The 18,190-nt window shown below is 38.4% G+C and overlaps 1 protein-coding gene across 1 annotated transcript in view; it reads right to left on the bottom strand.

The window, feature by feature from the left end:
• The window catches only part of Parp8 (poly(ADP-ribose) polymerase family member 8), a 186,472-nt gene that overhangs the window by 18,260 nt on the left and 150,022 nt on the right, over positions 1 to 18,190 (bottom strand). The window contains exons 16-22 of the mRNA XM_059276249.1: positions 11,353 to 11,445; positions 9,737 to 9,862; positions 8,759 to 8,824; positions 4,448 to 4,515; positions 2,068 to 2,116; positions 935 to 1,047; positions 638 to 710 (exon numbers count right to left, since the gene is read on the bottom strand). Of these exons, the coding sequence (XP_059132232.1) occupies positions 638 to 710; positions 935 to 1,047; positions 2,068 to 2,116; positions 4,448 to 4,515; positions 8,759 to 8,824; positions 9,737 to 9,862; positions 11,353 to 11,445 (588 nt within the window). The remainder of the gene's footprint in view (positions 1 to 637; positions 711 to 934; positions 1,048 to 2,067; positions 2,117 to 4,447; positions 4,516 to 8,758; positions 8,825 to 9,736; positions 9,863 to 11,352; positions 11,446 to 18,190) is intronic.

The raw sequence follows: 18,190 nt of genomic DNA, 5'->3' as shown, positions 1-18,190 counted from the left end.
GGGCCCTCACACGCCAGTAGTACCAACTTGGTACCAAGTCAATGGGTGTACGCCCGCAGACATGCACAGTTAATTGTCAGCCCTGCTGTCGCCGTTCAGGGACAGCTGGCTCGCGTGACTGGGCTGACCTGCTTCTTTCCTCATGTGCTGTCTAAGGGACAATTTGGAGGGATGGGTTTGAGGAGAAATAAGCAACATGAACAGTGTAGCAGAGTTCAGGACGCCAACCACAATATACTGATCATGCTGAGCACTGTGCCCAAGGCTGGAAAGCAGGCACCATGGATCTGTGGTGATCCACGTCTCCTCTGCTTACGCCTTCCTTCTTCTCTAAAAGGGCCCATGCTGAGGCAAAGTACTGACGAAATGCTCTTTGGAATAATGGATTGAATGCTTGTATGGTTTTACTTTCTACCCAGTCATATTTTAGTTCTTACTTTCCAACTGCAGCTTTCACATTTTCTCCTTAGAGAACCCTTCACTATCAAGCATAGATCAACTTTGCTTCAGTTATTTTGTAAAAATGTACTTATCTTTCTTAAAAATTCTACATAACATTTTAAATAAATACTCTAAAGTTCACATCTCCCCTTTAAGAATAAATGGGCTCTTATTAAAAAACATGCAAAAATATTACCTGCAGACGCGTGTTAGAGGCAACGACCAGACCATTCCTCAGGATAGAGTGCCAATTTTCAATGTGAGAGCCACTAAAACACAGAAGTGGGGAGGGAAACAGGAAGGCCAGAAAGTCAATGATCTTTCCAACTGGTCTCAACTTAAGAAGTCACGATACATCTGAATGTTCTGAGTTTCCAAGTTAAATGTTCACAGAGCTGAATCATTGAAGTTCATGACAATGTCTGAGACAGTATTTTCTTCCACCGCACACTAGAAAGTGGTCGGGGACCACCTCCCTCCCAGCCGTACTCACTGAAATGCGAAGGTGCTCCCGAAGAGCTTTTTAGCAGCTCTGAAGTTGGACTCTTTGGCTGGTGGACTGCTGAGAAGGAGGAACTGGTGTGGAGTATGCATGAACTTCAGTTGCTGCCATCCAAAGTGATAACAAACAATAACATGTCAACATTTGACCAGCTGAGAAGTCATCCAAATTATCCAAATCCAACACGGAGATTTTACACTAATAACCTTTTCAGACTAGTTCAAAAACTATGTGTTATTTTTAGAACCCAACTTAAGTTATACCTCACATGGAATTACCCATAGGAAGCAGATTCTTTGGGCTGGTGGGAAAGCAATAGGTAACAGACAAACTGAAGACATTTTTGTTTAGATTCCACTATGCTGTCATGCTCTCACTCAATGTCTTCTTGATTACATTTCTTTTTAAGACTTTCATTACAGAGTTCCATGGGTATGGATTAGCTGCTCCACTGAGAAAAAATTCTAGAATTTGCTAAGTAGAAGACTTAATTCACAATTTTAAAATGAAAATCATCCTGCTTTATTTGCATGCTTTTGCTCATTGACAATGGAAAGAGATCAGGGAACTGCTTGACAAGACTCCCTCATCATCCCCTTTCACCTTGGATACTCACACAGGAATATCACATACACCAATCTCCCATGTGGAGATGTGAAAACAGGGAAATGAGTGTTTTAAACGCTGCTCTTAGGTGATGATAAGTACTGCAATCAGGGCCCCTTAGCTTATTTAAACACTACTTAGGCTGAAAAGCAAGGTGTTTGTAGCTCCCTTTCCAAATGGGAAGGCAGAACTATAACATCAAGTATTCTTCCAATCTCTCCCTAGACACCACTTTGCGAACTTTTATAGGAAGACTACATTCTCTCATGCCAATGCTTTATTTATTTATTTATTTATTTATTTATTTATTTATTTATTCATTTATTTGAAAGGGCAAGGTGCAGGCTGAATATGGGTTTGAGTCTTGGAAGGGTTTGCGGCTGATGCACAAACTGAAACTGAAGAATTAAGCTGAATCATATCCATCCTTGGACAGGCTGCCTGAGGGCCACAGTGGTCAGCTCTCTCAACTAACACCTTCTCCCATTTCTGGGTGCATATATGAAAATAGAACTTACCCTGTTAACTGGCAGTTTCACAATATGTGACCTATTACTTGAGATGACCCTGAAATTGAAATGATCAGTCAGTCACAACCACATGGCAAATCTGTTGGCTGTTTTATATGCTACTCAGCAAATGATTGAAGTGTAGTTTCACTGTGCTACAAAACTTGCTTTTCAGTCATTACATAAGTCTAGTTTACTCACTAATACAGTTTAAGGAACTTACATAACAAAAAAGATACTTTCATCTGAGAAAACTCACTGGGAAGTAGTTCCATCAAACTTGTGAATGTGTAATTTTTAATAAGCACAACTCCAAATATTAGCAAAATGAACATTTTTAAGATATTTAACACTTTCAAATAATTGTAGTTTATAAATAAGAAGTGAATTCATGCACCTGATTGTTTTGACTCCTACATCTCCTAAATAAAAAATGTGTTTCCACAAAGATGCTATTTGCTGAAACCCCTAAGGATATTTTTAGTTGACCATGGCTCATACACAAAAGTCAACATAGTCAGACACTGAAGTTGACCATTTTTAACCCAGGTACTTAAGTAATGAATACTCTAGGTGTATAAAATAGAAGAGAAGACTATAATTTTTTTATTAAATTCTCCTCCCTGAAAGAAGAGTGATACTAGTGAACTGGAGAAAAAGATTTAAAAAAATTAGTAAAAATTTGGAATTGGGCTGACTTCAAGAGAAAAAAGAATACAATTATATATGTGTAATTGGTAGATTAAGGCGGAGTGGGGGGGGAGGGAATCAACCTTCTAGTTAAGAATACAGTTCTTGGCCTGGGTGGAGACCTAGTACTCCTGCTGGACATAGTCACTCACTTGGCCAAGAGACCACTCTTAGGGAGGCTAAACACATGCCACAGAGATAGGAATAACCAGTTTTCATGAGATACTGTACTTTTCCTTCCCAGAATCCCCACCCTAACGCAGTAGCTTTACTGGACCTCATGGCACTAAGATAAAATTGTTGTCGTCTTCTCTTATTAAAAAAGGCATAACTTCTTTGTCTCTCTTCTCTAAGCATGATTTTCTTAACATCTAGGCTTTCCACACAACATCTGCGCAATCTTCACTCCTTCTCTAAAGCCCTCATCCACCATCATATGGCCATGCATGCCGGCCATGCATCTGACATCAATGCCAACTTAAACGGCATGGCCACTTTCTTTCTGTCTTCCCCTACCCACCCAGGTAGCTGCTGAGTTTTATAGCTTGCCTATCCTGTTCTTTGCTTGTTTGTTTGTTTGTTTTTAAGTTTTTGTATGAGTCCCTTCTTAAATTATTTTATTACTAAGTCTAAGAACCCAAAGACAGAAACCAGATTTCCCCTGTATCATCTGGTGACCAAGCTAGCACCCCCAAATTTCAGTTGTTTATTTTTTCACTTTAACTTTGAGAAAATGTGAGACGTTAAGAAAAAGTATTATTTTTCTTCATCTGTCAGGATTTTAATAACAGATCCTAATGGATACAAAGAAGGCCAATTTCTTTACCTAAAGTTTACCATGGTCTTATTAGACCACGTGTTTTATGCAACTTTGACTAAGCAAAGGTAATCAATCAAAACCCAAGGAAAATGGGCACTTTTCCCTTTAATGACATTTTAAAAACACTTCCACTGCTTATCACCCTCAGCATTTATCTAGATGGATCTCTCATAATCTTTGCATTTGTACTCCTAAGATGACCATAATAAGTCTACGTAAGCAATTCCAAAGAGCCAAGTACACAAAACCCTTATAAGCCCTTATTGTCTCTACTTTGCAGATGAGAAAGGACACATTATTTGAAGCAGGCATCAAAGCAAAGTGTGTTCTCAGGCCACCACCTCTCCTTTCTGCTGTGTGGACCTCCTAGTGTCCAGGCTGGACTAAACGCTGTGCCCCTCACCAGGCTCACCCTTCAACCTTCAACGGTACATCTTCTGCAATGCTCAAGCAAAGAGTCAACCAAATTTTACCAGCCTTGTTAAGGATCCACATTATACAAAGCATATTTCAAGGTCTTCACTGGAAAGGTTTAAGTTTATCGCCAAGTCCTCACTGAACTGGGAAATTAAATGAAGCAAAATGCTTTCAACACATAATCTAATTAAGCATAGCCTTTAAGACCGTGGACTAACGGCTGTCAAGCGCACAGTGTACTCCTACTTGTGCACATGGCAGCACCTTCCTCCTCTTGTGATATACAAGTTTTAATTAAAGTGAGAGTCATTAAGGACTCTTGGGTAGAAAAAAAAATCACCAGGTTTTACAGGCTTGTAGAACTGTAGCTTTGCAGGGCTTATGAAATAGTTCCCCCCAACGTTTAAAAAAAAATAGAAAAAGCTACTGATTTTTATCTAGAGGAAAATTACAATTTTATACCATTGCAGAAGTGGATGAGCAAGGGGGTCCTGTTTATCCATCTGCTTCTTGATTTCCAGATAGGGTGCCTGCAAGATAAAATTATATTCCTTCATTTTTCTTTAAAATTCACTTTCCCCCCTACAAAAAGAAAATGAGATTAAGTGATATGTCTAGTCTATCTAAAACAAAAATCATATAAATTTGGCCAAAGAATCACAAATTACCTTCTTCACACAAGGGGTGGGAAATACACTTTAGGCAGCATGTGAAAGGATTTGCCTGCTGGATATTGGAGCCTTGACCAACAGTGGATTCCCAAGAGAATCCTAAAGCAATGTGAGCTATTACTGTTGTCCTTGATTACTTCTCAGAAGTTGATGGCTATTGCTGAAGACACTATGTACTTTGGACAAAGGACACGGAGGACCTGAGCTGGATCTGACCTGAAAAGTTCCTCTCTGAGGACTAGCTTTCATAGTACCAAAGAGTGCTATTAAACTGCCAAAGGAGGGAAGCAACCAATGGTTGTGAAGCCTATGAACTACAACAATACCCAACAAGACAAGAGATCCATAACAGCACAATAGCGAATAACCAACAGCTGTCTAACTGGACTTCAGGCCTCCTCAAAATGAGGAAATTCATGCCTAGTATTGTAAACCAAACCAACTACCCACAGCCTGGTGTGGTCATGGATCTTAGAGGAGAAAGTACTACTGTCAATTTCCTAAACCAGTATATTGTCTAATTGCATTGTGAACACTTATACCCTTACGTAAGTATAGTTCTCACCAAAGAAGCTTGTCTTTGCCACAGATGGAGATGATGAGAGAAAGCCACAATAGATCAAAATGCAGAGAATAACGGTCAGGGGATGCCCAGCCCCAACTGATGAATCTACTACACAACCCCTATACCTAAGTTTCAGGGAACATCATAGGAAAGGGCTCAGCATGATTGTAAGAAACAGAGGAGCAGGAAGTCTGCTGAGAGATTGTGCCTTTAGATACAACAAGGCAGCCACATCCATGAAATCTCAACAGTATGGCTGCCTGAACAAAGACAACAACAGTTCACATGCCAGTGTGGAAGGGGGAAATCTCATGGGACTCCACCCCTTGATAAAGAGCTATAGGCAATTAACAACTACTGAGAGAGGAAGAATTAGTCTTCCTGAGGGATGAGTTCCCCAAGCGGTTATCCAATACCAAGTGGTCAATCCTACAAACATATAAATAACACTAAACAGACTTGGTAAATTACATTCATATATTTACTCGTGTGTGTGTGTGTGTGTGTGTGTGTGTGTGTGTGTGTGTGTGTATAAAACAATAGTAATTAAGAAGAGATCATGATTTGAAAGGGAGTAGGGTTGAGTGGGACATGTAAAAAATTGGAGGGAGGAGAGGGAAGGGGGTACATGATATAATTATGTTTAAATTAAAAATAACAGAAGATGAAAAACAAAGACTTGACCCAATGTTGGCCTGAATTCCACCTTCACTAGATTACTAGAGGTGACTCCCTTACCCCCAACACACACACACACACACACACACACACACACACACACACACACACACACACCTCTGTGTCTCTCTTGAGAAGATGCAAAGCCATCACACAGCCTACACTGTACCAACCAACTTTACCATATTGCTTTCTGTGATCTTCCACTTAGCCCCTTCTATGATCTTCCGTGTCTACATCTCTCCCCTGGTCTCATCCTTCTGTTCCCCATTTTCTCTTCCTCCTACCTCCTTCAGTTCCCTTTATAAGCCTCACTCCTCCTGGGGTCGAAGGAAAATGGTTGAGAGGTAAGTTCAGCTTACATTGCAGCCCCTCGCCCACAGGAGTGCTCAAAAGAGAAAGGACCCCATCCCTTAACAAAGCACCCTACAACGTTTCTCTTTGTTGTCAAACACTTTGAATTTTAATATTAAAGGAAAACTTATAGCCCCAATGCATTCTATATGAAAACTGAACACAATTTATGTAAGAACCTTCTCCAACAGAAATTAAATAGAATTTACTGTCAAATTAAACATTTTATTACAGACCAAAGAACAGCTTCTTTGTAACAGCTTAGAGCTAGCTGGGGATTTAAAACATGGGCTAGTGTAATATTATGGAAAAGCTTAAAAGAATTTGATTCAATAAAGCCTGACAGCATGCCTATGCAGACACTCTGCAGGAGAAAACACAATGTTGCTTTTCCTAACTAGATACTGAAGACACAGAGGCTCCAAGTAACTAAACAACTCTCCCAAGGTCATGGGCCACGTCACACTGAGGTGATTACGAAACTCAGGCCTCTAACTTCCTAGGCTGATGCTTCAACTTCTCTATGGCCTTCTTAACAATAGCGTACACATGCCCAGATTAAAGAAAGCAATTTTTGGCAGTGAGCAGATTCTAGAGTCAGAGTTTGTAGCCATGTTTAAACCTAAGAATCATATATGAGTCTAGACTCTAGACTCTAGAGTATAGTATAAATACCCTATACTAAATCTCTTACTGTGACTAAAAATATTTATCTTTACATAAGATGTGGCATTATTTCTTCTTTCTTATCCTTATGAAAAAAATGTACTTTATTCTTTTCTTTCCTCATACAAATAAGTGTTGTTTGAAAAATAATCCAGAGGCTACTGCAAATTATGAGCCCAGAACAGTCACTAAAAAAAAATTGGAGATTTAAAGCAAATGGTATCACATGTGAAGTATGGATGCCCATATGTGCCACTGTCTAACATAGACTGTTGAATGAAGGAAGAGAGGAAGAGATGAAAGAGCAAACTAACGAATGAATACTGGTCATCATGAATACATAATGACCAAAGGAATCAAGGACTAGAATTAGAAGTGTGAAATGTACATTTGAGAACGTCTTCAACAGAGGGGTGGAGACCATACTGGTGTGAGGGGTAGAGTAGAAAGAAACTCAGTGAACCCGGGGAAGACTTCTCCTCCTCCACAGAGAGAATGAATGACTCCAGGCTAGACTCATCATATGCTTAACAGTGTCTACCACCAAGGCAGGCCTAGAAAGGACATGTGTAAGCTGTGCACAACATGTACTGCTAATTTTGGATTATTAATTTTATTTATGATGATTTTTAAACCTCTTTGCAATGTTTTGATAGTGAAAAGGCCTCAGTACTTCAACAGTGTTTCTCCAAGTGCTAGGCTGCAGCACAGGGATGTGTTAAGTTTTCATAATTAACCTACATCTTCACTTAGCACATCTTTCCACCAGAGCTTCCCTAAGAACAAGAAACATCAGCTCATACTTCCAGGGTGGCTGTCGATTCCAAAGTGGTTATAGGTTCTGTGTTATACCTGTAACATTTTAAGAATTTTTTATCTTTTTTGTATTTTTTTATTTTTATGTGCCTTGGTATGTAGTCTGCATATATGTATGGGTGAGGGAGTCAGATCCACTGGAGCTTGAGCTACAGACATTTATGAGCTACCATGTGGGTGCTGAGAACTGAACCCAAGTCCTCTGGAAGAGCAGCCAATGCCCTTCACCACTGAGCAACCTCTCCAGCCCTGAAAAATGTATTTTAAAAAATAATTCTAGGGACTGAAGAAATCATATGAACACACAGAAGGGAGGGAGGGAAGGAAGCAGGAAGGGAGGAAGAGAGACAGAATATTTCTAGAGCTATTGTGGTGGCATATGTCCATATGTCAGTAATCCCATCACTTAAGAGATGAACAAAGGAAGATCAGACGTTCCAGGTATCCTTAACTACATAGCAAGTTCAAGGTCAGCTTGAACTACTTGAGATGTTATCTCAAAAAGCGACACACATACACACCACACCACACCCACACACACACACACACACACACACACACACACACACACACACACATCCAATGACAAAGAATACTTGTGGCCAGATGTGGTGGTACACATGTAACACCATTCTCTATTGTCCCAAATCTCTGTCTATTTTAACAATCAAAATGATATCTGAAATTATTAGCACCAGTTAATACCAAAGGTGGTACTTATTAGATTTCAACACTGTTTTAAAATATCCTGTTGAATAACTTCAATTACTCAAAGTTTTTACTCAAGTTTAAGAACAAAATATTAAGATTACAATTATGCATTTATTCTTTAAAAATCAGTGTTAGAAGGCCAAGACACTGACAGAATTGAATTAAACCATCCTAGCACATTTTTATGATTTTAATTATGTCTTGTATAGGAAAAAATTACATTCTGTAACAGTGTTGTTCTGAAGACATTTTTAAAATACGATCTTGCTCGTGCAGACTGAATGGTAGAAGAACATGAGACCACATTGTCACCTGTGTCATTTCTCTGATGGAAGTTATGCTGTCCAGAGCTTTCATTACTCGGTCATAGTTCTTTTTCTATATGACAAAGAAAAAAAGCATTATTCACTTACAAGCCCTTGCAAGTCACATATTACTGGAGAAACATACTATTTCTGTACATGCATTTTCCATCAAAGCCAGTGTGAAAGCAAAGGATGGTACATAAAAGACTGTAATAAGAGAGCTCAAGGACAGAGGGCTGATTATCCAGAATCACAGGAAAGAAAAACTAAAGGAGTATTTCTTATGTAAGGTCACAAAATCATGTTCACCTCCCTGGAATAAAAATCTTGAAATACAGAAGGATTTTTGGGCTCTTCATTCTGGCTTTCGCCACACCAAAGCAATAAGCAATAAAGTAAGCTTAGAATCCTTCTGGAAGAAGATATACTTCAAATCTCCCAAGTGCTTTAATTTTAGATTGGAACACTGCTATCCAAAGAGTAAGGTGACAGTATGTGCTCAAATGATCCCTCATTTCTATGCAGAAAGTAAACAAGGAAGTAAAGGTCTTCTGAGGGTGTATTATATAGTCATTTCTCTAAAAAAATTTCGAGATGAACAATAATATAAACTGAGGCAATTCTGGCTCACAATCCATTTGAAATTCTGTTATTTCAGAAAGAGTTCTGCCATAAGTATTCATGATCTGGTTTTCTTAAGATATGGGAGTCTTTTAACAATATGGATTTAACTTTTGTTAACTTCTGAGGGGGAGGGTAGGTAACAGCAGGGGAAGGATGTTGAAGTGATAAAGGAGAAAAGGGGAAGCTGTCCCTTGACTATTTTCCTTCTATTCTGATGAGATGATAGATTCCCATGTGTTTTAAAACGACCTTGGATACACTTGACAAGACAGACATTCAAAGGGAAGAGAGCCATAAGAATAAAGTCTTCATCCTGGTTCGCAGGAGCTTTGGACATGGTGGGCTCGGGCTGACCACTTACCCGGGGGTTGAAGGCCAACATCTGAGGGTCATTAGGATCTACCACAGAAGGATATGGCTCGAAAATGACGACTTTTCTAGGAGATTCCAATGCAGATCTACACATGGACACGAGTAGATCTACCACCTTGGAAAACACGTGAGATGAGTCACTTCTGGATATCCAGTGGGTATTTTGCTACTGACTGTCCTGCTCAGGGCAGCACAAAGTAATCAGGAAGCCCCAGGTCTGTCACCCTTCTCTCAAATCTGTAGTTCATGACTTGATACCAAACTTGGCCAAATGGGACCACTGATTTCAAATAGCAATTGCTCTGAGTATGTCTCTAACATGAGCACACAGTGTGTGACGACACTGTTCTAGATTCTATGGTAAGATGAACAAGTCAGGTCTGTGCTAGGGTGCTGTGTGCAGTCTAATGGGCAAGATATACAAAATAGATAGCAATGAAAGGAACACGTGCTTCACTGCAGTCTCTGGTGTTATTAGATGGAATGATAACAAAGTATCTATTAGATAATAGTATGTATGGAGGCTCTGGAGCTATCCTAGAGAGGCCTGGCACTGTAGGGGAGGACATTGCTCCAGGTTCGAAAAGTCACACAGCCATGCCGAGTTTGCCATATTCTGGGAAAAGCAAATTGCTGCAAGTCACCTTGCTTCTTGTTCCTCTCCTCTGTCAAAGCTATTAATGGTCATTGTTAAATACAATGGCTTTGTTGCTATGTATTCAATGATTCCTCTGCTGATTTACAAGGGGACAGTACTGTCTATACTAAGCTGCCTCCATTCTGCAGTTCCCAGAAGAACATGCTGTTTCTGGAAAAGGAATGAAGAAAAAGGCTACTGTCTGGATGGAAGGAACTCCTCTGAACACATGTAACCCAGTGTGGATACGAATAGGGAAATTTATGTCTGCAAAGATTTCAAACAAGCATTTTTACAATGCACAGTAAATGGATGATGGTACATGGCTATAATCCCAGCCCTGGAGATACTAACACAGTAGTAGGTTTACAAGTTCAACTCAAGGGCAGTCTGGACCACATACTAGGATCCTGTCTCAACGAACATGGCCCAGTGTAACCCTGTATCCAACAATAACAAATAACAAAAAGCTGGGCCTGGTGGAGCACACTCTCAATACCAGCATTTGGGAGGCAGAGATAGGTGGATTTCTGTGAGCAGGAGGCTAGCCACAACATAGCAAGTTCCAGGATACCCAGGGCTACAAAGTAAAACCCTCCAGATAGACAAATAAATAAAATAATTCAACAGACTTCTACTTTGTGGAAGTATAACTGCACCAAAAAGCAAAAACAAAAACAAAAACAAAAACAAAACAAACAAACAAAAAAAACCTACAAAAGAACACATGCAAGGCTTTCTGCCCCATTTACCACACAAGACAATTATTTTTAAAAGAAAATTGTTTGATTTCTCCCCTAGGCCACTGCAAAATGACAAAGCATAGATTTAAAAGAAAAAAGATCAAGTGCCAGATTGTTTTTAGCAAGATGCTATCAGAATTCTTCCCCTAAGAACAGCATAGAGAGAACAGCGATAGACTGGAACAAATTTTTCAAACCCAAACAAGACACAATTCGCATGAGTACCTGAGCTCCAGTGGCTATCTCATCGGCGGCTTCATTCATCACCCCCAGGGTTTGAAAAGCAAATACACACAGCTCCCTCTCACACACCGTGGGCTATAAAAGAACAGGAGTCAATTACAGTATATTTTTCCATCTTTCAATTCAAAAACGGAAAGTCGTTCTATATAATAACTAGAGGCTTAGACTATTTTATACAAGGAAATCATATCATGTTACTTAGTAATAACCCAATTCTTGCACTGTACTAACAAGAGTCTCTTTGTAGAGTCACAACTATAATAATAAATGATCCGTTTGAGCAAGGTGGAGACATTTCCATGTAGAACAATTTAGCAATCAATGAAAAGAATATTAAGCAGTGAAGTACATCTCTCTACCCAATGTACAATACACAATATCAGATGCATTCATTTTAAAAAGTATATCCCTAGTTGGGTATATAATGAAGCTATACACAAAAACTACATTAAGAAGATGTAATGGGCTTTTCCTTAGGAAATTTAGTTAAAAGAAATAAGCATGATTCTACATACTTGCTACCTAGCTCTTGAAAGATTGGTTTTGTTGCACAGACTTTTGACATCAATAACCTCCTGAGGTCAACAGCGCTGAAATATACACTCTGCAATTCCTTTGGAGGAGCTCTCATTGTTCAATTCTAATATAGTGTCAACCCCTTGATTTATCTTACCTCTCCAGTTACATTGCATTAGGTAGCTGATGAAGCCTAACACGATGCCATCTCCTGTGCCTCTGCACACCAGACAAAAGGCATTTGTTAGTGCCACTGCTCCCGGGCTAGGTGCTTCTAGAGGATGCCCTGACAGTGCTCAGCCAGGGGAAAGTATGGCTCCATTCTGAACATCCTTTATGTTCAGAAGGAGCCCATATGTGTGGCTTTGCAGATAGGAAGCCTGACTCATCACAGTTTCTGGCAGAATCCCTGAAGAGGATCTAAGGGGAAAAAGGATTTGCTCTATCGCTTTTGATGATCCTAACAGTGCAGGTCTGACCTGATTCAGTTTCAGAAATGTTGAAATTGGGGGAAGAGATTTAATGGAGGGAGTTGTGCCGACTCAGTCTACACTCAGTGCTATGTGTTTGGATAAGCACAGAGCAGACTAGTCAATTCCGACTGTTTTCCTCTCTATTTGAACATCTGACTTATTCTGAAATCTTCTTCAATCTTTTAAGAGGATCTGTGTATGTATGCCTCAATTTTCCCCCAAGGACATGAGGCTTTTTTCCTTTTGTTCACTTTCTGGGGAGTATAATGTGCTGCGACGCTGAGGAACAGGAGCAACCATTACTGCATATTAACTATAAAATTCAATGTTACATCAATGTCTGGATATAACAAAGTTGCACATGAACAAAAATGGAGGGAGAAAGGCTTGGAGACCCTGAAGGACTGCTGGGACTTACCCATGTACCACTCACTCACCCCAGTAAATAGCAACATAGAAGAATAATACTCTAGTTAAATAACCCACCACCCTTTTAACGACTAAAATAGAGTAATCTCCAAACTGAATAACAACATATGGTTTATTTAGTGATTCCAATAATTATCAGTTTTATCTGAATCTTTAACCATTAAACGTGTGTATATATGTGAATGGCACACACATATACACATTATATATATATATATATATATATATATATATATATATATATATATGGCAGATTTCAGAGTAAATTAAGCTTTCAAGTAAAAGGAAAAACCAGTTACATAATATATATCATGATCAGAATATATTCCATGAAAAAATTAATTACAATTAAAAAAGTAACAGACACTACTTTTTCAATATTATACTACTGCTTTAAATAGAAGTAAAATTTCACTACACCAAATTTAAGAGTTCATTAAAAATTACAATACAAGAAACATTTATGAAAAATTATGGTAGATGACTATGCATATATACATATATACATATACATATATATGTGTATATATATATATATATATATATATATATATATATGCCTCATCACTGACAATCCTAGGAATTCATGAGCTGTTCTGACTGTGTCTAGAATGAATTTTGGTAATTTCCCCCAGTGAAATGGTTTCCATACTGATTTCTTCTGCATTCACTCTCCTGGCCCTGAACCTAGAAAGCTCTGAATCCCACAGATTCACCAACAGTCTTCTCAAACAATAAACCTGCATTCTAATGAAAGAAACTATGACACAATTACTTTATGGACATGTTTCCCTAAAAGTCACCCTTCTTTCCATACTCAATTGTGTAAAGCTCATTTCTGGAAACCTCCTAGCACTCCATCAGCTGGAAGAAGGGAATCAGGCAAACTAGAAAGTATGTTTTCTGAAAACAAAAACCAAAACAACTTTCCATCATTCTGAAAATTTACAAGTAAAAGCATAATTATATTCTTACAAGAACATATATCCCATTTTGTAATGTGGCAATGAGACAGTAAGTGTTGTTATTAATTATTACCATACTAACACCACACTAAGTCGGCGCTAGTGAAGTGTCAAAACACTCCAAGATGTATGATACAAAAACATTAAACTTTCTCATAAATATTTCTACATCTACACAGTTGTTTTGTGCAGTAATATCCTCTTCTTCATCTATACTATATTTGCAAATTTGAATTGTCAATACAAGATGGTACTAAAAAATTCTGAAATTACATAAGGTAATTAAAATTAGGTATCTCTCTGACAACTGGTCAGTGTGGTGAATGAGTAACTATGTGGTATCTACCCCTAAGTGGGACTTCTATACCGCAATCCCTCCCAAACAGCTCAGAAGACATTCTAGAGGAGGGCAGAAAGATTTTTCTTCTTTTTCTCCTTTTATTAAAACTAGACTTTTTTCCTCACATAATATATCCTGACTACAGTTTCCCCTCCCTCTACTCCTCCCAGTTTCTCCCCACCTTCCCTCCCATTTAGATCGACCACATTTCTGTCTTTGATTAGAAAAGAAACAGGCATCTAAGGGATAATTAAAATAAAATAAAATGAAACAAAACAAAAACTAATACATTGGAGTTGACAAAGACAAATAGAAGAAAAGGACCCCAAGAGAAGACAAAAGAATCAGAGACCTACCTGTTTACACACTTAGGAATTCCATAAAAACACTAACTTGGAAGTCATAATACATACACAGAGGACCTGGTGCAGACCTGTGTGGGCCCTGTGCATGCTGCTTCAGTCTCTGTGAGTTCATATGAGCTTTGCTCATGTTGACTTGGAGGGCTTTGTTTTCGTGGTGTCCTCAATCCCCTCTGGCTCTTCTGAGGCAGAAGGATTTTTAAGAGCCAGAGGTTGAAGAGGATTGCTAAGAAGGTGTTTCTGGACATGACAAAGCTTTTACTCTCATGAACTCACAGTAACTGTAGATGCCCACACAAGACCTGCACAAGACAAAACTAGTCATAATTCCAGCATAGATGGAGGAGGGTGCCATGAAGTCTCAACCCTAGCTGAGGTGCTTTGACAGTTGAATACAGCTGGGGTAGCGAGAGTCAGCCTTCTTCAGGGAAGTGGCCTCGGGTAGGTTGTCCATTTCCTAGTGAATGACTCTACAGACATGCATATATGGACAGCACTGATTGAAATTGGGAGTGGGGTGTGGGGGTATCATTGGGAGGAGTTGGTTGGGGAGTATGGGATTTATATGATCAAAATACATTATGTACATTCTTGAAAATTCTAAAAGAATAAGTAAAAATAAATCAGGCTTCTCTAATCACAGAAAGGGCATCAACTCAAGAAGAGAAACAGAATCATTCCTCCTTGGCACTATGGAAGGAGTCACACTGTAGATGATCCTTTTCCCACTCTGAAATGATTCTTGTGTACCCCTCATGAAAAACTACCATGATTGACAGTTACACAGAAAATGCCAGTTTCTATTTTAAACTGTACACAGCTACTTAACATCTATTAAGAGATAGATGTAATAATGAGTTTATTTCACATTTTCATAGAAATCATGTAATCAAGTCTGTCATTATTAATTCTTTTCTTCTTTTGTTTTAATATATGACCTTAAGATTTAATAATTGTGTGTTGTCTTGGAGCAATCAACTTCCTACAATTTAGACTATAAAACCTTATAGTCTATTGCCAACACATACATATTTACTACATAATATCCATTATTTACCAACAACTTAAATGGATGAAAACTTTTATATGTGTCCTTAAAATATGATTTATTGTAGACCTTTCAGCTAACATGAATACATTTAAATTTTTTGAATCAAAGCAATTTAAATGTAAGCAATAAAAACATATTTCAAAAACTGTTCCTAAGCCTCAAAGAATATTTTAGAACCTAACCGTATTTTAAGAAATTTGTGTTTTCAATGAATTTAAATTACCCTTTACTGAGAATAGAAATGTTACAACTCTAGAGGGTTTTGCTATACACATTTATGTGGAGAGTAAAGCATGGTGTTGGGAATGGTTTTCAAACATTTCTGTTATGATCTTTTTGTTCAAACTAAATATTTCATGTAAGTCCAATATATAAAACATACAACTGGATCTTGTTGACCCCAGAGCACATATGCAGCTATTTTCAAATCAGGAAAATGGGAATAAAAATAACACCCAACTCTGTGAGTTGATAAGAAAGTTAAACAAGATTTATAAACATTTCCTTTAGGAATGGAAAGCTATTTAAGTGCTGAACAAAATAAATGAAATTATCCCAGCTGTCCTTATAGTAGTTTATGTCAATGCCTAAGAAAGTACTAAAGAAAAAAACACTAAAATATTGAATAAAGACTGTAGTATGTCATATAGCATTTTATACATTTAGTTAATCAAAAATGTTAAAATATTGAAGTATTTCCAATCAAAAAGAGAAAAATCAGTTTACATGTAAATTCTTGACTTAAAAATAATGTTGAAAAAATGAGAATAAAAGAATAACATATTAAGAACGACATCTCTAAGCTTTTACTTCTCTGCATTTCCAGTTTCACAGGCAAGGCTTTGAGTGTTCTTCAGTTGAGATAGATGTTCGGGTGGGCAAATGTTTACTCTTCATTAACGGGGACAGAAATGACACAGGGATCAGGGCAGAGGTGTGCTTGCAGAGCAGGTGTGGTCCCCAGTGGAGTGTTCACAAGTGTGTGTGGGGGGGTTTGGAAGGCTTTTAGGAGGTGATGAGATGAAGGAATTGCAGGCAAATCAAAGGATTCATCCACTGAGTGGTTAATAATTGATCAAACTGTTGAGAAGTGCTGAAAAGTGGAAGTACTTCCAGATTGGGAGAAGAAGGTCTCTGGGGCCCTGCCTTTGAAAAGTATATCACATCTCTCTCCCTCTGCCTCTCTGCTTCCTCTTCTGTCACATGCTGCTGCTCTATGATGTTTTGCCTCAACACAGGCCCAATGCAGTAAAGGCAGCTGACCATGACTATGAGTCTTTACTAACATGTATACTGACATGGGAAATGTGCCTCTTAACCAGGAACAAGGAACAACCAATATCAGTGAGCATAACAATGCTACCTCACATAGATGGTTTTTTGTTTTTTTTTTTTTTTTTTTTTTTTTTTTTTTTCCCAATCGGGGGTCAACAGCTCCCAAGGGATGGTCAAGAAAGACACAGCAGCAAAGTAGAAAGGTAAAGGAACTAGGAATTTAGAGGCTTTCAGGCACCAAGCCCTTCCTCTCCTGTTTTCTGTAACACTCAAAGGCATCTCTAAAACGCATGCTGCACTGACCCTATAGTGCATTCAAAGGGGACAGATTTATTCAGTAGGTTCAGGTTTGGTTTTCTGATAACAATCCACTGTACTGCCAAGTTAAGAACCCGGACTGTATGAACTCTTCAGTGTTTATGCAGGCTATTATACAGATTTGAGTGTTTTGTCAGGACTCACCTAAAAGTGTCATTTAGTAACGCTGTAAACAAACAGAGAAAACTGGAGCATCTTACACTTCTAAATAGCACATTGAGTGCATTCCAGACAGTATGTAACACACTGAGTCCTCTAAGCAGAATAACAGAAGGGTGAAAGTAGGGGCCAACATTTTAGGACTTAAAGAGCAGAGCAGCAAAGGACATTGACCACATCTTCAGAAAATCAGACTTCAAGGAAAACATGAGAAGTACTCTAAGCAGAGAAGACAAAGGCCTTAGGTTCAGGATTTCACAAAAAACAAGTACTGTTTCATCTCTTAAACCACCAGCTGTGTTATAATGCACCCATTTTGGGATTTATCACACCTGGAAATACGTCACAGGGGTAATCCAATGGTCAGTGAATCATTGCTTAAAATCCCCTAAGAAATATGTGACTCTTAAATTTACAGCATAACATACTGCAATGTAAATACAAGAGAGATATAGAAAAAATTAGTAAGATTGCCTAAATCAAGAAAAGCATCTCTTAATGGAATTAAGAATTGGTTATTTCTGTTTATCCTTCCCCAAACGGGAGAAGTTTCTTTGATTATAATTTTTTATCTGATTTCATGTCACTTATACCATTATTTAAAAAGCCAAAGGCACTTGTCTGATTTCCTTATGCTATGTCACAGCAACATTAAACCATCTAATAATAAGCTATATAAAAGTATTTATTTAGAAGATTTTTTTTCTCTCTAACCTTCATTGGTGAAGAAACAAAGCAAACCAAATTTCGAGTGAGACAGAAAGAAGACTAAGAGAAACTGGTATCTTTGCCACTTATTATAGGAATGAATTGCCAGCAATTAAACCACAAAGAGTAGACTGCCAACAATGTGTGCAGTGAATTTCAAGGACGTAAACACAGTCCTCTGAGTCTGCAGGTTGAGAGTCTGTCTAGGTGCCACTCTGCCTGGC

This window comes from Peromyscus eremicus, chromosome 11, assembly GCF_949786415.1.
Source record: "Peromyscus eremicus chromosome 11, PerEre_H2_v1, whole genome shotgun sequence".
Classification (NCBI taxonomy): Eukaryota; Metazoa; Chordata; class Mammalia; order Rodentia; family Cricetidae; genus Peromyscus; species Peromyscus eremicus.
This window is presented reverse-complemented; position numbering and strand designations above follow the sequence as displayed.